This window comes from Bubalus bubalis, chromosome 2 (assembly GCF_019923935.1).
Source record: "Bubalus bubalis isolate 160015118507 breed Murrah chromosome 2, NDDB_SH_1, whole genome shotgun sequence".
Classification (NCBI taxonomy): domain Eukaryota; kingdom Metazoa; phylum Chordata; class Mammalia; order Artiodactyla; family Bovidae; genus Bubalus; species Bubalus bubalis.
In genome coordinates, this window is record NC_059158.1 from 173578679 (window position 1) to 173600243 (window position 21565).

General features: G+C 52.4%; 4 protein-coding genes across 10 annotated transcripts; 1 reads left to right on the forward strand and 3 right to left on the reverse strand.

Annotated features, from left to right (window-relative positions):
- Window positions 1-46: 46 nt before the first annotated feature.
- EIF3I (eukaryotic translation initiation factor 3 subunit I) lies at window positions 47-7854 on the reverse strand. Its single transcript, XM_025278512.1, has 11 exons — window positions 7775-7854; window positions 7589-7681; window positions 6266-6353; window positions 5898-5963; window positions 4667-4816; window positions 4452-4579; window positions 1632-1742; window positions 1432-1521; window positions 1048-1121; window positions 441-533; window positions 47-313 (listed from the first exon to the last, which is right to left on the reverse strand). Exons 1-11 carry the CDS (start codon window positions 7775-7777, stop codon window positions 232-234), a joined length of 978 nt encoding a protein of 325 aa, XP_025134297.1. The 5' UTR covers window positions 7778-7854; the 3' UTR covers window positions 47-231.
- On the forward strand, window positions 7771-21556 carry TMEM234 (transmembrane protein 234). Of its 4 annotated transcripts, XR_006548998.2 has the most exons (6): window positions 7771-7913; window positions 8194-8345; window positions 9519-9585; window positions 12108-12200; window positions 14366-16628; window positions 17674-21556. XR_006548998.2 is itself a non-coding variant. In XM_044937983.1 (5 exons), exons 1-5 carry the CDS (start codon window positions 7898-7900, stop codon window positions 14249-14251), a joined length of 369 nt encoding a protein of 122 aa, XP_044793918.1. In that variant the 5' UTR covers window positions 7771-7897; the 3' UTR covers window positions 14252-14266. The 4 variants fall into 4 exon arrangements, 3 of the variants coding, with proteins under 3 accessions (XP_044793918.1, XP_025134299.1, XP_006054681.2); XM_044937983.1 differs by lacking the exons at window positions 14366-16628; window positions 17674-21556 and adding an exon at window positions 14211-14266; XM_025278514.2 differs by lacking the exons at window positions 14366-16628; window positions 17674-21556 and adding an exon at window positions 12467-13237 and having other exon boundaries at window positions 12108-12290.
- Window positions 13240-17963, reverse strand: DCDC2B (doublecortin domain containing 2B). 4 transcript variants are annotated; one of them, XM_006054622.3, is made up of 9 exons: window positions 17701-17963; window positions 16752-16803; window positions 16250-16326; window positions 15935-16066; window positions 15471-15617; window positions 15328-15367; window positions 14552-14687; window positions 14046-14149; window positions 13240-13652 (listed from the first exon to the last, which is right to left on the reverse strand). In XM_006054622.3, the coding sequence occupies exons 1-9, from the start codon at window positions 17961-17963 to the stop codon at window positions 13578-13580; spliced, it is 1026 nt and encodes a 341-aa protein (XP_006054684.1). In that variant the 3' UTR covers window positions 13240-13577. The 4 variants fall into 4 exon arrangements, with proteins under 4 accessions (XP_006054684.1, XP_044793916.1, XP_044793914.1 ...); XM_044937981.1 differs by lacking the exon at window positions 15328-15367; XM_044937979.1 differs by having other exon boundaries at window positions 13240-14149.
- On the reverse strand, window positions 18437-21321 carry IQCC (IQ motif containing C). Its single transcript, XM_025278502.3, has 5 exons — window positions 21247-21321; window positions 20527-20670; window positions 20053-20317; window positions 19714-19832; window positions 18437-19593 (listed from the first exon to the last, which is right to left on the reverse strand). Exons 1-5 carry the CDS (start codon window positions 21286-21288, stop codon window positions 18757-18759), a joined length of 1407 nt encoding a protein of 468 aa, XP_025134287.2. The 5' UTR covers window positions 21289-21321; the 3' UTR covers window positions 18437-18756.
- Window positions 21557-21565: the final 9 nt, after the last annotated feature.

Below are 21565 nucleotides of genomic sequence, written 5' to 3' on the forward strand. Positions count from 1 at the left end.
GGTGTCCCTGAGAAGGGAAAATGATCAAATATCTGACCAGAAACCATTTATTTCCAAACTAGTTTATTTCATAGAGTCCAAAAGCTTCTGTGACCCTGGCTCAGATGGAGATCCGGCTTCTTTGTGTGTGTACGGCTGCATGGTGAGGCTTGCAGATCACCCGTGCCCCTGTAGTGGAAGTGCAGCCTCCTGACCATGGAACCGACAGGGAATTCCCAGAGGTCTGGCTTATTAAGCTTCAAACTCAAATTCAAAGTACTGTGGGTCGAAGTAGTGGATGCGGACGTAACCATCTTCGCCGCCGCTGCTGTAGCTGGAAGAGACAGCCAGGGCCCAGTCAGAGGCCTGCCCTTTGGGAAGCAGGCCTGGGGGACAGGACGTGGGAAAGGAGCAGAGGTGGGCCAACCAGGGCTGGCTCAGTCCCCTTCACCAGGCCCTACCTCTTGCCATCAGGATGGAAGGCAACACTGTTGATAGGTCCGAAGTGACCCTTGACTCTTCCAAACTCTTCTTCAAAGGCCAAGTGGAAGAACCTGGAGGGAAGAGCAGGGTGGGAAGCAACAGTTCATTTGGTCCCCATCTCCTACCGAAACACGTCAACGGGAACCATTCCCCAAACAAAACTATAAAGCAGGGAAACTGGGATAAGGGGGAAATGAATGAGAACAAAACAAGATGAAGTTGGGAGAAGATTGGACCCAAATGTCTTCCTTGCTATGTGCTGGGCAGTGCTCTTAAAAGCTTCACAACTATTACCTTATTTAATCTGCATAGTCTTATGAGGTAAGTATAATATCACTGTGCCCATTATACAATCAAGGGTGATTGGGCACAGACAACTCCAGTGATGTGCAGGGCTTCAGAGTGAGCCCAAGAGTTCATGCCCTTAAGTGCTGTGTCAGACACTTGTCACAGGAGGGCCCCCAATCTGGCTGCACTCCCTAGCAGCCAATGAATTAAGCAAAGTTTCCTCCATTATCCGGTTTGTGGCCATTGTGAGAGACACTTCATGATGTTTCTGTTTGGAAGCGCTCCTTCCCCCTTTACCTGGCCTCGAACTTGCCAATCCTGGTGGAGGTGGTGGTTACATCCATGGCTTCCTGACCACCGCCCAGCACCACCTGAAGGGAAGAAACTCTAGATGGGCCCAAAAAGCAGGCAAGTCCATTTTCCGTTTCTTCCCCCAACCCTATAAGCCTTTAGTATCTCCTACATCAGACTGGGAAGATATTAAGGGTAAGGGACAAACATCCCTCAGCCACCTCCTGCCCTGCCCCCGGGGCTTCCCCATCATTCACCCTTGTTCCTGCTCTGAGATCTCCTCTCTGCCTGACACTATTTTCCCCCAAAGCTCTTTTCTTAATTGCTAGACAAACTAGATCCTGGAAACATTCTGAGTCTTTAGCAGGAAACTCGGGTGGGTTTCCTTACATGATCGTAGTTGGGCGAGAGGGCAGCTGAGTTGACAGGTCGTTCTGTCCTGAAAGTCTTCTGGTGTTCAAGGGTTGTGGAGTCGAAGAGCTAGAGACAGAAGGCCGGGGAGATGTCTGTAAAAGGAGTCTTCTTGGGGGAAGTGGAGAGCCCTGCGGGAGGGTGGGAGCAGACCCGCCAGACTCCTTGCCCAGGCTCACCTTGGCAGTGTTGTCCTTGGATGCAGTGACGAACATGGTCATATCCCTGGATAACTGGATGTCATTGATCTGCCGGGAGTGCTCCTTAACATTCACCAGAACCTCCCCAGACTGCGGACAGAAGAGGGAAGCTCTGACCACTCCATTCCCACTACCCCAGGCTCAGCCAGGATTCTGGACCCTTTCTCGTCCCATGAAGGAGAGGGGAGGTCAGGTCGGGCCTGCCTTAGTATCCCCTGAATTGATATTTACTCCCACTCCCAAGCCCAATCCAGTCCAAGTGTGCAGGTTTCATGAACACTGCTAGTCCACCTAGGAAAACAGACACTTATGGTGACACCTATTAATTAACCATCATGAAACAGTAGAGCAGCTCCATTTAATCCTTCTTCCAAAAAATACTGAATGGCTACTATTTGCCAGAAGCAGAGGATGAGATGGTTAGACAGCCTCACTGACTCCATGGACATGAATCTGAGCAAACTCTGGAAGATAGTGGAGGGCAGAGGAGCCTGGCATGCTGCAGTCCATGGGTTTGCCAAGAAATGGACACAACTTAGCGACTGAATAACAACAGCAGCAGCAACACTGTTTGCCAAGCATTGTGCTAAGCAGGTAACAACACATTTTTTTTTTAATCCCCACAACAATCCTATGAAGTGAATATTTTACCACAATTTTAAAAGGAAACTATGGTTCAGATAGGTGGTGTGACTTGGAGATCTCAAAACCAGTAAAAGGCAGAACCCACTGGCATCTCCTTTCCTCGCAGGGTCTTGGTCACAGTTCATGAGGACCGATGCTCATCCAGCCGTTTTTCAGGTCTTCTCAAAGGGCTCTTTCATCTGATTTCCCTTCCCACTTACAGAACCTGCCAGACTATGTAGTACAGAGTTTTAGAATCTGCCCTTAAACATACTTCTCTATGGGAGTTCCCTGGTGGTCCAGTGGTTAGAACTCAGTGCTTTTACTACTGAGGGCCTGGATTCAATCCCTAAATGGGGAACTAGGATCTTGCAAGCCTTGCAGCATGGCCAAATTAAAAAAAAAAAACCAAAACACCTCTCTGTGCCTCGATTTCTCTATTTAGAAAACAAGATTATTAAAAGCCCCAGGAGTAACTCCCTGGTGGTCCAGTGGTTAGGACTAGTAACAAACAAGCAAGTCCCCAGGGTCCCTTTAAGGACACTATGCGCGTGCTCAGTCGTGTCCGACTCCTCGGGACCCCGTGGACTGCAGCCCCCCAGGCTGCTACGTCCATGGGATCTTCCAGGCAAGAATTCCAGAGTGGGCTGCCATTTCCTCCTCCAGGGGGTCTTCCTGACTCGAGGACACCGGGACTGGGTCTTACCTGAATTTGAGTGATAGGCGCCTGGCATGCGCTCTGCAAACATTTGTAAAGATGACTAAATGGCCTCAAGCACTGGGCCTCACACAGACCCTCAGAAGACTGCCATCTCCTTCCCTGAGTTCCTTTCACCTACTGTCAGGGAAGACTGTATCTTTGTCTCCTCCGTGGACACATGGTAGGGAGGCATCTGGCGCCTCCATTTTGGGGAAGAAGCACCAGTTTTGCAGTCAGGCCTACCTGAGGGCACAGATCAGCTCCACTGTTCGCTAGCATCAAGCACTATTTATGGCCTTGACCTTGGTTCCCATTCCTTCCTGCAGGTAGGCCTGGTACTTTAGTGGACCACAGCCAGTGCTTGTTGAGTGACTGACCAACCTTTACGATATTACATCCCAGCATTCCCCAGAAACCCAGGAGCCCACATCAGAAATCTGAGACAGCTTGGACTTCACCCTTTCGGTAACCCTCCCTCTCATCCATCACCCTGAATGTCTCCTGTCAGATACCCCACATCCCTGTGACTACTTCCTAGTTTTTGTGCATTCTCCAATCTAGCCTGTGAGAGCTTTCTAAAGGAAAAAACCTGGGACTTCTCTGGTGGTCCAGTGGTTAGGAGTCCATCTTACAATGCAGGGGATGTGCGTTTGATCCTTGGTTGGAAAACTAATATCCCACACGAAGACTGAGAGCCACAGCTAGAGTTCATACACTCTGGGATGCCACCACCAGGACCCGATACAGCCAACATAAAATCAATCAATCAATATTTTAAAAAATAAAAGAGAAAACCTGATCATCATAACCATTTGACGATTTCCTCCTGCCTAAGGGGAAATCACAGCTCCCTCATCTCTGGACCCGAAATCTAGTCCTGGTCCCCCTTCCCCAACACCATATTCCAGTGAGACCAAACTCCCATTCCTGCAGAATCTGCCTACTCCCTTAACTGTGCCTCCGCACACACTGCTCCTGTGTCTGTGGAACAACCCTCTCTTCTGGCTTGAAGCTCCATTTATTCTTCGCAGCTTAATGTACATGCCACGTCTTTTGTGACAGACGGCACTTTCTGTGCTTGGCTGAGCCCTCAACAGTGGCACAGCTCACAACCTGGCCCACGTGCTAACTGTGTGCCAGCCTGTCTCCCGGAGGGCAGGGTCCGTGTCTGATTCCCTTCTTTGTCCCGAGTCTAGCATGGCGCCTGCCACTCAGTGGGGGCAGGGACACGCTTAATTGTGATCACTGGTCACATGTCCTGAGTACTCTATGACAAGTTTTTCAAACACCTGAGGTCATCTGATGCTTGAAACATCTTACAGATAAATAAGCTCTGTGAAGTTATAATACGACGAAGATCACATACTTAGAAAATGGTGAAGTCTGTGTGAATCTGGCCCTCACTGTTAACCCCCGGGCTCATCCTGCCTCTCACAGAGAATCATTCTGATGGGCGTAGGCCTCACCCACCTTACCTTGGCACTATACTGGTTGAGCTCTCCACCTTCGTGGCCTGCAATGATGCACTCTCCCAGAGGTCCCCAAACGGCACTGGTGATCTTGGAGTCGTTGCAAGGGATCCTCATGTAGGGCTCATTGCTGTCTGTGTGGGGCAGCACATGTCAGGCCCTGGGCTCTGGAGCTGCGCCCCTCACCTCAACCCCAGTCCTGTGCCCCAGCCCCGGCTCACCGATCTGGCTTGGATCCCGCAGGTCAAAGAAGCTCACAAAGCACTGGTAGCCCATCTGCTTGTCTGTGGAGAACATGATGATGTTGCCCCCAAAGTCAAAGCCACAGGTCCGGACTGCTGAATTGGTCTTGAGCAGGGCCAGCTGCTTCCCTGGGAACAGGCAGTCTCGGTTAGTCCCTGCCCCCTGCTGATTCCGGGAGGATGCCCTCTACCCCTGCCTATCATTACAATGCACTGTTCCTCCTACACTGGTGACTAGCCCCCCGCCCTATCTTCTTCCCTCACTGCTGTGCTTTGGCTCAGGTCTTTTTAACTTCTCCACACAGTCCCTCCTTAGACATCCCGCCACTGTGGCACTCACAACGGACTCATTTGATCTGTCTCCACCTCTGTGGAGAATGTGCTTCTCCACAGCAAAGACCTGCTCTAACTTCTCTGCATGTCACCAGTGCCCAGCAAAGACCTGGGAGAGATCTGGGTACCCATAAAATATTTACTAAATGGAGCAGTTTAATAGGCTCCCGTCTTCTCTCTGTTCCTGCAATGTTCTCCACTGCTACCTGGGCTTGCCAAAGCTAAACATGCTTGGGGACTTCCCCAGCAGAGGTTAAGACTCTGCCTTCCAATGCAGGGGGTGTGGGTTCGATCCCTGGTCAGGGAACTAAGATCCCACTTGCCCACTTGCCAGGGTGTGGCCAAAAATTAAAAAAAAAAAGAAAAAATAACTAAACAGGCTCTTCCCTGCTCAGGACCTTCCACAGCATGCCAAGTCCTGCAGAACGTCATGTTCCCGAGTTCACACTCAAGGCCTGTTCTGGCCCCAGCCTGCCTCAGCTCTCCACTGCTGTCTATTTCACCCCCCAGGCAGCAGGAGCTCCTGCCAGAGCAGATGACTTGGGCGACACTCGCTGTGCTTTCACTCTTGAGTATGCCGCAGCGATCACCTCACATAACACTTACTTTGGGAAACCTTCCCAGGCTGATCCCATCCCCATTTCAGCCTTCAGTTGCCTCCCCCTCGGCTTTCACAGCGCACTGTGCGACCTCTAACAAGGCTTATATCTCACTGGAGTGCCTCTTTTCACCTCTGTCTTCCTTATTTTCTTGTCTCTTTTTCCCTAGACTGGGAACCATCTCTGGATTTATCTCTATTTCCCCAGAACCTGTTGGCCTCAATAAGTATACTATAGGTCCTCACTGTTTGCTGAAAAAGTGAAGGATCCAGGCTTACCTGTTTCACAGTCCCAGAGACGACAGCTGTTGTCAGCTGAGCCAGTGAGGACATGCTTGGTGTCCCCTGAAGAGGGTGTTAAGAAGCATGACAGAATTCACCTGAGTCCTTGTCCTCTTGGAAGGCCAAGTGAATCATCTCCCTATTCAGCACCAGAGAGCCTTCCTTCTCTCATCCTAACCTCCTCATTCAGAACTGGAACCTGTCCTAAATGTTCCCCGAACTAGTGAACAGACCAAGGAGTAGGAGGTAGGTAGCATCATTCTCCAGACCCCACCAGAGCATCTCAAACTCTCAGCTTCAGGTTAGCAGCTTCTCCATTGCTGGTAGACCCTGGGAGCACAGACTCAGAACAAAGATAAGGATACAGTCAGCGTCCACACACCACACAGCTCCGGTATGGCCCATGTAGGTGCCCAGTCTCTCACCATTCACAGAGTACCATACATTGACAATCTGGAGGATCAAGGACAATGTGACAGGATGATAGGCATCGCAGGCAGAGCCATGGCCTATTTTGCCCCAGAAGCTTCTAGCCAGGCCAGATTCTACCCTCCCCTGCGCATCTCTTGAGGAACAGCAGGTTGCTGGTAAAAAGACCAACTCCTGGATTCTCCTCCTGGTTGCAAAAAAGTCTCCATCATACCAGCCTTTTCCCCAGACTCCTAAACCCGTTGAGGAATAAAAGGTCGAGTATCAGCCTAGCAAAACAGTAGTGTTTTGGTGTTCTGTCCAAACGGGAGCAGTTGGTAGGAGGGAAACCTGGGTTCCAGTCCCTGTTCTGCTACTATCTCACTGTATTATCTCAAAATGTGTGCTTTTCCCCTCTGAACTTCAGTTTCCCCATGTGTAAACTGGCCAGGACAATAACGCCTTTTTCAAAGGGTAGCTGTGAGACTCCAATAAAATAATGTCTAAGGAATTTAAAATGTAAACATCTAACATTGATATGGTACTCACAAACATTATTCAATTAAGCTCTTTATTTGAATAATCTCACTTAATCCTAAAGACAACCCCAAGAGGGAGGTACTATTACTACCCATAGTTGTAAAAAGGGGCACTTAAAAGTTTATAATGGTTAAATGGCATGTTCAAAGTCACACTGCTAGTGAATGCAGGACTCAGGATTCAAATCAGGTCTGTCTGGTTTCAGAGCCCCCACGTTAGCCACTAGGGTTAACTTTCTCCATATGGAGGTGCCTCAAAACGCAGTACTGAGGGGCTGTTTGCAATGAGTGAGTGGCAGGAAGAGGGATGACTGAAATGATACCACCTTCTTTAAGGCCTTTATCTCTCGCCGCCCCAGGATCAACTTCCCTCTTCTCCAGGTGGTCTGTTCCCCTATCCTTGTAGAATAGTTTTGTTCTTCCCCGGAATGAGCTCCTCTCCGCCCCATAAGCAAGATGACCCACGTCCCCGTTCCCTTTCCACAGGCCCCCTTGCTTTTCTTCTCCGTGGCTACTCCCTCCTCCTATCAACAATGGAGTCCTTTCCCACATCTATCGGTGTAATGCTCTCGCCCTCCAAACCCCGGGATGATCTCTCCCTACTTCTCAGAACGGGGCACTCCTTGGTTTTTCTCGCAGCAAAACTAGCTTGTCCACCCTTCGCCCCGGGAGAATGAACTCGCCCGCTCCCGGGCCCCCTCCGCAAGGTCCCGGCGGGCCCGCCCTTCGGCCGACGCTCACAGGGTCCTTGGCCACCGTGAAGAGGAGGTCTCCCTCGCGGTTGTACTTAATCTGAGTAATGGACCGCTCATGGCCCTGCAGCAGGATCGGCTTCTGTGGGGACAGGACGGCAGTGTCAGCGCCCAGAATTGGCCCCTGCCCCAGCCCGGAACCCCACGGCAACACCTTTAACACAGAAGAACTCACCATCCCGGCGGTGACGCGAGGAAAGCAGCAACGTGAGTAGAACCGGAAGAGGCTTTGGCGCCACTTCCGGATTACGTGTCTCCGCCTCCTTCGTTCCCGGAAGAGGAGAGGAGCGGCGTTGCCATGGCGGCGACCCTGGGTAAGCGGGCCCCGCCCCTCCCCTGGCTTCCAGACAGCTATCCCAAGTTCATTTCTTATACCCCCTCCACCACCTAACCCCGACCCCTGCTACAAACCCGAACCTGGGCTCCAGGATCCATCTCCCCGGCTTCGCGGGGCCTGTCCTACCCGCCAATCACACACGGGGCGTCGGAGAGCAAAGACGGGATGTGGGGGCGGCGGGGTGGGAATGGGAGGCCGGAGGAGGGCTAAGGCCGTGCGGTGGGGCGGCGGGGGCTGTCACTCGTATCTCCATCCAGGGCAGGTGCTGGCTCTGGTGCTGGTGGCCGCTCTGTGGGGTGGCACACAGCCATTGCTGAAGCGGGCCTCCTCCCGCCTGCAGCAGGTTCATGAGCGGACCTGGGCCCGGCAGTTGCTGCAGGAAATGAAAACCCTCTTCTTGAATCCAGAGGTGCGTCTGTGAATGAGCCCTCTCTAGAGAGTAGCAGCTAAGAATTTGGTCTCTGGAGTCAAACAGATCAGGGTCACAATCTGCGCTCCACCACTTACTCGCCAGAAGCTCTTGGATGAGTCTTGTTTGCCTTGAGTCTCAGTTTCGTCATCTGTCAGTTCAGTTCAGTTTAGTTCAGTCGCTCAGTCGTGTCTGACTCTTTGCGACCCCATGAATAGCAGCACGCCAGGCCTCGCTGTCCATCACCATCTCCCGGAGTTCACTCAAACTCACGTCCATCGAGTCGGTGGTGCCATCCAGCCATCTCATCCTCTATCGTCCCCTTCTCCTCCTGCCCCCAATCCCTCCCAGCATCAGAGTCTTTTCCAGTGAGTCAACACCTCACATGAGGTGGCCAAAGTACTGGAGTTTCAGCTTTAGCATCATTCCTTCCAAAGAACACCCAGGGCTGATCTCCTTTAGAATGGACTGGTTGGATCTCCTTGCAGTCCAAGGGACTCTCAAGAGTCTTCTGTAAAATGGGGATAATAAGGGTAACTGTCTTATGGGGCAGTTGTGAGGGTTAAGTGAGGTGAGGCACATAAAGCACTTAGCAGTGGGCCTTATACATATTATAATTAGGTCTCAAGTCTATGATGCCCTGAGCTGCTATTAATATTTTATTATGGTGATTCTTCCAACAGACTTTTCCAGAGGAAGGGCTTAGGGCTCAAAGTGGCCCTGGGGAGAGGGGGATAAGGGAGAATCTAGAGTACTACTTCTGAGCTCAGTGCTGCCAGTCTCGGCTGGTGGGAAATACAGAGACACAACTGCCTCTCAGGGCTAAGGGCTTTGAGTGAGGTACAGATAAACTGTTTTGTGAGTTCAGAGGAGGGAGGCTGGAGCTGGGCGACTGAGGGAAGGTTTCTTGGAGAGAGGAACACTGGCACTCAGGGACTTGCAGGATGGGGTGGATAGAAACCAGCGGGGCTGAGGGGCAGGGGATTCAGGGCAAAGGTATGGGGTTCAGTCAGCGATATTCCCTCTGCCCTGGAAGGGTCCTTTTCAGATGGCTTGGGCCCTAGGCCCTTATAGCTCCCCCTCCCTCCAAGGGAAGGCTTATCTTGAAGCTCAAAGAAGGCAGCCCCGCTCAGTTAAGCAATCACACTGACTGCAGTTTTCTTCTGTTTCCAGTACCTGATGCCCTTTTCTCTCAACCAGTGTGGCTCCCTTCTCTATTACCTCACCTTGGCATCAACAGGTGGGTCTCTGGCTTAGAACCGCTATGCTTAGGATGGAGGGAATGTCTCAAACACCTTGTTTCCATGAGTGAGGGATCTGGTTCCATATTTGCACCCTCTTCTCTAGGCAGTAAGGTATGGTGGGTTGGTTATGAGTATGCTGCCAGGCACAGGGTTGGTTTGAAGCCTGGCAATCTTGTGCAGCAGCAGAAAGTTCCTTTGGCCGTGTGAAGGGTTTTTGAGTGTGTGTGTGTGTGTGTGTGTGTGCACCATGCAGTTTATGGGATCTTAGTTCCCTGACTAGGGATCAAACCCAGGCCCACTGCAGTGGAAGCACAGAGTCCTAACCACCGGACTGACAGCAAATTGCCCAAGGGCTGCCTTTGACACTCTTGCTTCCACTGCTAACTGCCTGCCTGACCTTGGGCAAGTCTCTTATTTGAACCTTGATTTTTTATGGTTGACTTCATAGCACTGAGAGAATTAAGTTCAGTTTTGAGAAGCATCCGGAGCAGTACCTGGTGCACGATGGACTGGAGGAGCTCAATAAGGATACATTTCTTTTCCCCTGTTGTGTGTCCTCTCCTGCATCAGATACTGTTCTGGTTTTACACATTTAAAAAAATTCTCAGCCCAACCTTATAAAATGGACATGATTCTCTCCACCAAGGCAATGAAGTTACAAAACTATGGGCAACTTATTTCACCTCTTAAGTCCCACAGCATGTCAGTGCAGAAGCATGTGAAGCCATCTATTACTAAAGTTTATGCTCTTGAACTTTGCTAATAGAAGTTTTTGCTATAACTTTGCTATAACTCACCTGGAGTCTCACCTGGGCACCCCCCCCCAGGGATTTGAGGGGAGTTTGGACCCCAAATAACCCTGGGAAACCCCTCAGAAAGTCATGGGAGGGGCTAGGCCCACCTCCAGATCTGCCATGTCAGCTTCAACTAGCATCACTCCACTTTCATCTGTGTTACATTTTGGGCTTCTCATAAGACTTCATTTAAAATAAAGTTTGAAAGCCTCTGGCACTCCCTGCTGCCCAGAACACTGAGTGCTCTGGAAAAATGCCTGCAGTTAGCCATTTACCAAGTTTTGAGCAAATTGGAATTTCAGGATCCTCTTATCTCACCACTTACCCTGCCTGTATCCATTCTAATAATCAGAACAGTGGTCACTATTCATTCAGGCAAGGATATACACATGTTATCATATTTCATCTTACAACAACCCTTTTGTAAGACGATGCTGTTATCTTGCTATCACTGTTTTTCAGGTAGGGAACAGGCTTAGAGTGATTGATCTAGCCAAGATCACGTAGGGAAACCTGGGTCTGCCTCACTCCAGTGTCCTATTCTTTCCTCACACTATGCTGCTTCCCTCTCCCATCTACTGTTGCAAACCAGTCTTTAGCAACCACTATGTTCTGTGTTGTGCAAGGTTAAGGAAAGCGAGTAGGCGGCAGTTGTGTCAGTTTCTTGGGTGGCTAATACCAGCCATGGCCGCGCCTCGCAGGGGATGAGCAGCTGCGCAGTTCTCTCCTCCTCTGCCTGGAACAGGTGAGGCCTGGGAGGGCTGGGAAAGAATGTGCTGAGGAGCCAACATGCACAGCCTGCCTGGCAGTTATGAGTTTTGCAAACAAGTAACTCAGTTTCTGATTTATCCATTAGTTTTTTTGGTTTTATTTATTTTTTGGTATGTGTTTTAAGAACACAACATAAAATCTGACTTCTTAAAAAGCTTCAAATTTACAAAATTTAAGTGTAATAAATTTTAAGTTAAGAGTATTGTTAACTCCGTTAAGTCTTTTTGAAGTTTCATTTATTGAAGTCAGAGCTTCAAAACGAAGCAACAGATCCTGGACTGTGGTGACCTCTACTTAAGAACCAGCCCTGTGGAGCCTGTCCTGTACCTGTTCCTACCGCTGACGTTTTTTTTTCTTACATAAATTCCATGAGGCCCAAGTCCGAACTGAAAAGAAACAAATGTGCTTCACCTGCTGTTTTGCTTCGTCCTTATCCATTTAGTTCTACTACCTTTAGAGTCAGGCAGACCTCAGTTTAAATCCTCAATTTGCCTCCATTTCTGTGGTGTCTTTGAGCCTTTGTTTCCATTATGATGCTAATGCGCTTCCTGCATTGTTGTTATGAAGATTGATTCGATGTAAAGTCTGCTTGTGTTTGGTGTTACTGCACGCATGCTACTGTATCCTTTGGCTTTGGGGTACCTGTCTGTCCAGATGTCCTTGAGATCACAGTAGTTCTGTTTGAGTGCAAAGACCTCATCCTTACCAGCAAACGAAGATGGTCCCAGACCTTGTAGTTTAGGTCTTCTTGCTGGAATCCTGAGGGAGCACTGAATTTGAAGTCAGGAGACCTGAGTTTGAATCCTGAGCTTTGCTGTGACATTATCTGAAAAATGGGGTCACGAGACACCTTTTTTAAAACTGTCTTGATGATGTAATGAAAGTGTTTTGTGCCTAGAAAGACTTTTTTTTTTTTTTGCATCTCAGAGATTCTTTTCATTCTGATCACTCAGATCTGACCCTAGCTGTGCCCATCAGTAACTCTCTGGCCATCATCTTTACACTGATTGTTGGGAAGGTCCTTGGAGAAGATATTGGTGGAAAACGTAAGTCAGGACACTGCAAGTTCGGGAAGCCACTACTTGGACTTTGACACCCCTGGGTTAGTTTTTTCCAGAGCCGTCTCCTGTGACCAGGTGAGGAGAGGCTCTTCCCTCATCCTGCCCTTTCCTCTGTAGCTCTCCTGCCTCCTTGTTGCCATCAGGGTTGCCTTCCCCTGGGTAGTTCCCATCTGAGCCCTTCCCTCAGCCCTGCGTCAGCTCCTACTGGCATGGCTGTCTCAGAGCTCCTCAATTTCTACCCATTATCCCAGGAGCATTTGCTGGCATGGTGCTCACCGTGGCAGGAATTACACTCTGCATCACAAGCTCAGTGACCAAGACCCAAGGGCAACCGTCTACACTTTGAGTGAACCAAGGCCACCTCCAGCTCTGCTATGTCCAGGAAACCCTTGGGCCATGAGGTAGAGGCAGTGAGCCTGGGACTTAGGCCTCCCACCCCCGGCCCCAGGCCCAGCCTCAGCTTCCTCACCTCCTGGGATAATAACTACCTCATGGATCGTAATAAGAGAACAAGAGTGAAAGGGTTTTGTAACTTTCACATGCTGTTCAACCACTCAGATTTAGCACAAGAGACTTCACCCTCACCCTCAGCAGCCCTCGTGCCCCAGCAGCACTCTCTCTGCTGTCATGTCAGGTCCCCAGACCTGTCACTGTTACTATGGCCTGACCTGGACTATCCCAGCAGCTGGGTGGTGGACTGCAGAACCCCAGCTGCAAGGAGAAGGCCAGCTATAGCCTCTGAGCCAGAAATGCAAACAGGAGGCCTCCAGGGCTCAGCCTTCGCTGGTTGAGGGGAGAACTGGGGAAAGTGCGTAAGAATGGCAGATGACGTGTGGGAGAGGAGCTGGCTGTTAGCCTCCCTGTCCCTCCTGTGAGGTGGGCGTAAATCCTCAACTGCCTGCCCACCTCAAACGCCCGTGGGCCCCGGCACTGCCCAACTCCAGCGTGTGGAGTGATGCTGGGTGAGCAGTTGTTGTTGAGTCGCTAAGTCAGTTGTCTGTAATAAATCTGTAGTAAACAGATGGAGGTTAGTAAGTATTCTTTTATTGTGACAGACCCGCTCCCATGTTTGTGGTCTCTCCCCCAAACCCAGCTGGCTACTCCTTTCTCTGGCCAGAGACTCTCATAAGGAAACGGCCTCTGTAGCTGGGGCTTCTCTGCTCCGAAAGGAAAGGAAGACCGGGGTGTAGGTTTACGAGCAGCAGAGCCGGACTGAAGGGTTGCATCATACCCTGTGAGCCCAGAGGAGACGCTGGTTCCTTGAGAACAGGCTGCTGGAGGCTGAGGATAAAAGGTGACTACAGAGTGAAGGTCCCCAGTTCCTGGCTGGAGCTGCCAGATCTCAAGATGGTGGAGCAGGCATCAGGCTGAGATAGCCGCCCCAGCCCCAGGCTGTTTTTCCAGGAACAGCGCCTCTTCCACTATCTGTGCTATCCGCTGGAGGAGGAAGAAGGCCACACAGAACAGAGCCATTAAGCACCCCAGTCCAGCCTCCAGCCTTTAGCCTGGGGTTTCCCAACCCCAGGAAAGGAAGAGACCAGAAATCTGGATCCACCATCTCATTTAACATAGGAACTCGGGTTCTGAGAAGGTTAGATTTGTTCACAGTCACAAGGGAGAATTGTTTCTGGGACCCAGGGCTGCTGGTTTCCAGCTCAGAACTCCTGTCCCAACATGTGGCTTCCAGGGACTTCCCTGGCTTCCAATGCAGTGGGTGCAGGTTTGATCCCTGGCTGGGGAACTAAGATCCCACATGCTGAAGGGTACAGCAAAAAAACAAACCATACAAGCAAAACAAAAGCCAACACATGGCTTCCAGCCCCAGCCCACCTGATCCAAGGGCTCCTCTGTCTGGGTGTCTTCATCATCTGCTACTTCCCGGGCCCCTGCCGTCTCCTTCCTTGGGTGGGGAGCCCCATACACTCCCTTGGTTCCTGATGTGGAAGGCAAGAGACCAACGCCGAGGCTGAGGAGCCCTCAACATTCTTTCCTTAGACTTTTTCAGCCCTCTCCCCGGCCCTGAGCCTTGTTCATGACCGCAGAGGATGGAGGTTAGTTCAGGGGCAGGCTTTTGGCCCCCATCCCCAACCCTTCCAAATCCCACCCCTGAAATTCATGGCTTCAAGTTTTCACATGCTTCTTTTCATAAGCCAGGTGCCCATGAAAAGGCAAAGGACTGGCTGTGCACACGAGGGAGCAGGAGATAGTTGTGCTGAAGTCAAGACCAGCTCTGGACCATGGACTCCCTCACCCTCCTGTGTCATCCCCAGCAGGCACCATCCCATGTCACTGTCAGAGGCTGGCTGAGAAGGCCTTGAATTCTGGGGTCCCCTCACCTGATGGAAATGAGAGCGTGGGGAGCATGCTTCGTGGCTCAATAGCTCGTTGGGGTCTGGCATAGAAAGCAGATGGCTCAATTTGTCTGGCTTCGTTTGGAGAGAACCGGCTTGCCTGTGCTCTGTGGCCCTGGGCCTGCGGAGGGAACACTGAGCGTGAGCCATGGTTGTAGGCTGTCCTTACCTTCTCCACTCCCAGTCCAGGTGTGAATGCCTCTGATGCCTTTGGCAGCCTGGGAGAGGAGAAGCCATCCATCTTCATAGCCTGCATCTTCCCTCCCTGCTCCCTCTTCCATCAGGCTGCTTTATCCAGGGACATAGTAGATGATGCCTGGTGTTCTAAATGCCCAGTGAAATCAGGTTGTATCCTCCTACCCTCAACTCACTGGCTCATCTCTTGGGAGGGCTCAGGCCTGGGATAAGATGGGAAGCTGATAAGCATTTTGGACCCTGTTATGCCAGATGTACTGATTTTCCCAGCATCCAATCTGGCATCAGGTCCAGCAACTCAGAGTCCTGAAGATCTTCATAGAGCCCAGATAAGCTGGCTTTCAGACCTGGTTCTGGTCTGGCTGCTGTCAGTAACTGTGTTACCCTGAACAAATCACTTCACTCCTCTGAACTTCAGCCTCTCCTCTGGAAAATGGGAATAACAATCTTTATTTCACAAAATTATTGAGAGGATACAGTACAATAAGGTCAGAGCCTCAGCAGGAAGCTAGTCACTTCCTTCTTTCCCATCCACCCCCCGTCCCACAACACCCTGGGTCACCTACCACCTGCTGGTGGGGCCTGGACTTTGGACCTGGGGGACGCCTACAATGAAAAAAGAGAAGGCTTATAGGGGGCAGAGCAGGACATGGAGTCAGGGTGGCTTCCTTTGCTCTAACCTGCCACCCCTCCCCTCATATATACATACCAGCAGCCCCTGGGCAGTGAGGGACTGGGCACCAGCAGCTCCAGATAGGGGAGGGCCTTGAACTCATCCTCTCCAACGGCCACATAGTAATGGCCGCTCACCAGAGCCTCCCTTGCTGACAGTGGGAGCCCGTCCAGGGTGCAGAGCCTGGGAGAGAGAGGTGAGTACATAAGGGCCAGTGAACAAGGTGGATCTTGATAGTCAGCAGACTGTGAGGGGGTGGGTACAGCTCTTCCAAGGTGCTTGGCCCTGCTGGGGAGCAGCTCTCCGGGCACCAGGGCCAGTCCCCCAGGCTCCACCCTGGTTCCAAGGGCTGGGCCGGAAGGGCCTCTCCCTCTGGCACAGAAAGAAGTCCCCTTTGGGGAAACATGCTTTCCTTTGGCCTTTTCATCCTCTAGGAAGGCCAGAACCAGTAGGGCGGCTCCCTTTGGGGACATTCAGGTTTCCGCAGTTCCCAGACTCACTTGCGCACAGCCCCGCTCTGTAATTTCACCTTCTCCTTCAGGAGCTTCAACACTGCTTCCCAGTCCTCGCTGGCAGCCTGGGACAGCTTCAGGCTGAACGGAGGACTTAACAGGTCCCCATTCCTGAACACACTGGGACAAAGAGCAGCCTGGTAAGGGGATGTGAGCATCCATGTGAGAGGATGAAGGATGGCACCGGGGCCAGAAGACAGTCTGAGACCCAGTGCACGGGCTCCTGGAACAAATCCACCTACTTTTCCTTGGCCTCACTGAAACAAAAATCTATGCCCCCGCCTCCCCAACACGGGCACTTACTGGATGTAGCAGGGGGAACCTGCAGGTAGCTGCCGTCCAAGGGCCCCATCACACAGCTGCCGAGTCACGGGAAGACCCTGAAACCCATCAGGTCCCCAAATCAGGAACGCATTGAGGCCTTTGGTCAGGGGTAGGTAGGGTGAGGGAAAGGAACCACACTGCGGCAGAAGAGGGGGTAAGGAGCGTGAGACCGGTCACAGCTTTTACCACAGGGTGCTTCTACCTCCCTAAGTCACATTCTTAACCCCCTCCCATCCTTCTGTTTTATAGCATCCTCTTTCCTCTGAGGACCACAGCCTGGAGACAAAAGGTTGCGAAAGGTGCAGGGAACAGCATTTTGAAATCCTGCACCCTGGGAAGGGTAGCAGCTGGCTCCAGAGTAGGTGTGGAGACAGGCAGATCCAGCTGCTTCTGAGGCCCCTGACCTCCCAGACCAAAGGGGGAGCCATCCCAGAGGAGGGGGAGAACAGAGGGCTGGGGGCTGGCCTGCCCCAGGACTCACTGCCAATCTGTTGCTCTTCCCACCTGGATCCTTCCCTGCAGGGGGTAAATAGCTGAAAGGACAGAGAGGTCACAGGTCATCTTGGGGAGCCAGGGGACCTCAGCAGCCCAGCAGCTGCCAGAGGCGGGGCCTGGGGCCCAGCTCACCAGGTCTCCCTTCCCAGTGAAACAGTCTCAAGTCACCTCAGTCCAGAAACAGATGCTGACACTTGAACCTGCCTTAGGCCCTGCGTATATCAGGCTGCACATCCAGTCCAGGGCACAAACCACATAATTAAAGGTCTAAATCCTCCTATATCTCAGAGAAATGTTCTCCTTCGCAGGGTATGTGGTTTCATCTCATTTTGTATGAGACAGAACAAGGACTCCCAAAGTAACATGGAAGTGACCAAGTCCAGATTCTAAGTCTGTCTAGCTCCCAACTCCTGGCTCCTTAGGTTACAGCGAGCAACCTCTCAGCTGAGAGTGGAAGAAGACCTGGAAGCCAGATCTGAGTTGGAAGCTCAGACACTGAAGTCTCCCATCTTGGAAAGCACAGCTACACCCTGTAAAGGGTGGTCCCAGCCTACTGGAGAGCACGGGTTGTCTATGGATAGATTTAGAGTATTTGGTGGTGGTGGTGATGGGGGTGATAAGGATCCCATCAGGAAGAGCCTTTGGAAAAGGGGGCTCAACTAGCATGAGAATGTTGCTCTTACCGTGGTTTGGTCCTGGCTGGATAGGCATGATCATCAGTATCAGATTCTTGACTTGAACAGTGGCTCCACTTGTGTTGTCTACTCCTAGGCAGCTTAGGACTATCTTGATTTACCCTTCCGAAGACTGGGGATAAGACCACCCGCCTCACAGGACTGTTAATGTCCTGTGTGTGAGCTACATAGTCAGTACTGAACTGTTGCTGTTGCTATTACCTCCCTCCCCAGGCTTTTGACCACCCTCAGCCCACTCACGGGAGCTTGTGGAAATGTTCGAAGCCAGCAGCCACATACAGCCCTCCGTTCTGCAGGTCTGCCAGGTCGGTGACAGGGTGGCCATAAGGGGTGTAGAGAGCACGCACGGCCACTGGGGCCCGCACAGCCGATGTCACCTCACAGAGGAAGGTCTCCAGGGTGGGGAAGCGGCGTTGAGTCACCACCAGCTGGCGGCCTGGGGAGAAGGGGTCCCCGTTCCGGTACACCACTACCCTCTTGGCTGCTGGACTCCCACTGGCCATTGTGTGTCCCTGGCTAGAGACGCAGAGCTGTTGCCAGGCAACTAAGACAGGGTTGGGAGCAATGCCAATCAGAGGTGGAGTCCTGCCTTTTCACCCAGGTAGGCAGGGAGAGCCTCCATAGGAGCATCTGTCTGCATTCAGGGTCTCATCCAGTCTGCTCTTGGTGGGGCCTCACAGGAGGGTGGGTCTGGTCATTAGGTATGAAGGAAGAGCCGGGACTCAATGAGAGGGGCAGTGGCAGAGATCACACTGAAACACAGATGTTCAGTACTGGGTCGGGGCAGGGATTCTCAGAGCCTCCCTGCCACTCTGTAGCCCAACAGCTTTGGGGGGCTGTTCCCCAAGAATGCTAGTCTGCTCCTGGGCTGTGGCTCTCGGCCAGCTCTGGAGAGGATGCCCCATGTCAGCAGGAAGTACACAGGAGGTCCCAGAAGCTTGTCCTGACCAGGGGCAGAAGATAAATACAACCAGGCTCAGAATCTAACGAAAACCTTTATTCTCCATCTTTATTTATTCTCAACCTTTATTCTCCAGCTTGACTTGCCCCAGATTGCTCCCTATCCCCAAATGTGGGCTGAGCCACAGGCAGAGGATGAAAGTAGCCTCCTGCCTTCTCCCTCTACTGGTTCCAGCTCTGTGCTCCAGCTTCTTTTGGCCTCACTAGCCACCAATACCCAGGGGCAGGGGCAGGAGGCACTACTGGAACCAGGGAGCTAGGATGAGGTCCTGTCTCCCTCACTGCCCTTTCACAGCATCGCCCTTTGGAACCTGGTCCTCCCTGGTTCCCCAGGGTCTAGCCTGCTGGTCCTGTTTGCCACTGTCTGCCCCTCCAGTGATCCTCTCCTGTGTGGTCTGACCCTGTGGACAGTTTCTCAGGTGGCCTTGACCTACATGGTACAGTCCTCTGGTTTTGCCATCCTTCATGGCTAGATTCACTGGAGGTTCTCTCTATGGAGCTTTTATCACTGGGGGTCTGGCCCTTGGGTGGTTTATTCTTCCAGAGATCCAGGCCACCATGCTCTGCCAAAGACCCATCCCAGGTGACATAGTCCTCTGAGACGCCCAACTCTTGTGGCACAGCTCTTTGCCAATCAAGCTCTTTTTGGCATGGCCCCCTGGGAGAGTTGTCTTCATTGTTTGGGTCCTTGTGGAGTGTGGGCAGCTGTGTCCTGGCCTTTCCAGGACAGGAGCCCTTAGATTTGAGCTCTTTGTGGCTTTCATCCTCTAGAAGTGTTGTCAGCTGCAGGCAGGTCTCTCCAGAGATCTCTTCTCCACAGTCCAGCTCTTTGGTGAGCCTCTTCCCTGTGGCCTGGTATTCCGATGGTGTGGGCAGCTGTGGACCAGGCCATCTGTAGGATGGGTGCCTGTACTTGGCCCCAGCAGTTGTTTTATCTGGAGTGGCCAGTCCTTCTGGGAATTTGTGGGGTTGTGATCCGAGCCTCCAGCAGGAGGCATCCACATGGCCTGGCTCTCCAGGGGTCCTGCCTCTGTAGGGCTGGTCTTCCAGTGGTGGGCCTGGTTGTGATCCAGCTTTTTCACAGCTCTGTCCCCCATGATCTTGGCATAAGCTGCGCTCATGTCTGTTCTGGTTCACTTCTGGGGATCTCAGTGTTTGTTTGAGAACTAGGTACTGTTAGAGAAAAGAAGAGACACTGTACCAGGCAGGACTGCTTGGGCCTGGCAGGAGGCTTTTCCCTCACCCCCACCCTTGGCCTTAAATGTGCAAAAAAGGCTCCAAATTAGTGCCTACCTCCTTACGGCTACCGATGGCCTGTTGTAGCCACAGCAGCTCCATGGCCAAGTGGCTGCGGTGGTTCTGGAGCTCCTGGAGCTCAGTCTGGCTGTGGGACAGTCCTGGACCTGCAGCTTCTGTGAAGGAGAACGAAGGGAGAAAGCCTTGAGGAGCAGGCACTAGGCACTGGCCTAGTCCTTAGACCCTGGCACCTTCCCCCTACGCATCCATAAGTCGCCCCCAACCAGAAGGAGGGAAGAAAGGGATGCAGCTTATCTAGCACAAGCCTTCACTTTTCAGATGGGAACGCTTAGGCCCAGAGGGCAGAGGCTTGCCCTGATCTAGGTAGAGGTGTACCTGGGTTGTTCATCCTTGACACGTCTCTGGTCTCTTGGCTCGGTTTCCCGGTCCTCCTGCTCTGCTCATCCTGAAGCCAGGCACTGGCATCTCTGCAGGGAAGACTGCTGGCGTTTGTGAAGCTGTCTCCTGACTTCTTCAGTATCATATCCTCCCGGATGGTCTCTTTCTCAGTCTCTTTACATGCGAAGCGGCTCCATAGTTCCTGCTCTGGATTTGGTGCCCTCTCTCCAGTGGCTTTCCAGGTCTGACAGGATTTTGCCTTCTGAGAAATCAAAGGTGTGAGAGCCCCGAGGCTAAACCCTCCAAGGATCTGGACATTCTGATTTAGCACGCCAATTGATGAGGACTAAGGATTGGGGTGTGCGGAGGTGAGTCTGTTCCCTTTTCCATTGAGGAACGCTTGTTGGCAGGTAATGTGGAATGCCCTTGCCCAGGTCCCTCTTTATTTTTTACCTCTAGGGTGTGTAGTACCTTTGGGAGAAATCGGGGCCTGGGAATCCAGCCCTCAGTCCACTGAAGCGTGCCCAGATCACCCTCGATCTCTCGTACAATAGCTTCATATTCACCTCGAAGACTCTGGAACTGGCGTCGGACCAAGAAGCCCCGGATGCAGGCCTGGTGTGGAGAACGAGGGGAGAGAAAACCCTATCACTGCAACATGGGGATATCTTGGGGGAACGCTCCTGGAGAGGTCATTGCGTGACTGCAAGAGGGGACCCGGCCCCGGGGAAAGGACAGGTGACACTGTGCGTTGGGGCTCCGGGGATTCGAGAGAGTGTGCTGGACTGGATCCAGCACAATTCTTCGATTGAAGGCTCTTCCCACCCTTTCCCTGATCCCGTAAGAGCTTGTGGTGGCAGTAGGGGGTGGGGGTGGGGGTGGGGGGACGCGTGAGGATCCGTGCTGCTGCTGCTAAGTCGCTTCAGTCGTGTCCTACTCTTAGTAACCGCACGGACTGCAGCCTACCAGGCTTCTCCGTCCGTGGGATTTTCCAGGCAAGAGTACTGGAAAATTGCCTTCTACGAGGATCCGTGGGGTCCCCACATTCTTCAGGCCGGTGGGGTGGGTCGGTAGCTTCGGACACGGGCACGCGGGCAGGTTACTAGACGTGAGAGCCTCATCTGGTCCATAGGTCCCACCCAGTCCGAGAACCCGTAGGGGGAAATCACAGGCAAGCCTCCCGCCCCGCACCTGCAGCGCCGTCACCTTCCGAACCAACCGCTCCCGCTCCATCCGGGCGCAAACTGACCCGCCCGGCGCCTGCGCAGTGCGTCACCGGCCTGCGCCGCGGGCCGATGGGCTCAGGCCCCGCCCCGCCGCCTCCTTTGGGCTGCAGCCAGGACCCCGCGTGAGCGGGTGCTGTTCCCACACACCCCGAGCAGCCCCGGAGAATCTAACTGCCCTAGCGGGACCTCCCAAACCAGAAGTGTGTTGCGCAGGGGCGTCCATGCGAGAGCTGGGGCCCGGGCGCTCCTGCCGAGTAAAAGGCGCAATGAGAGAAGACACAGAC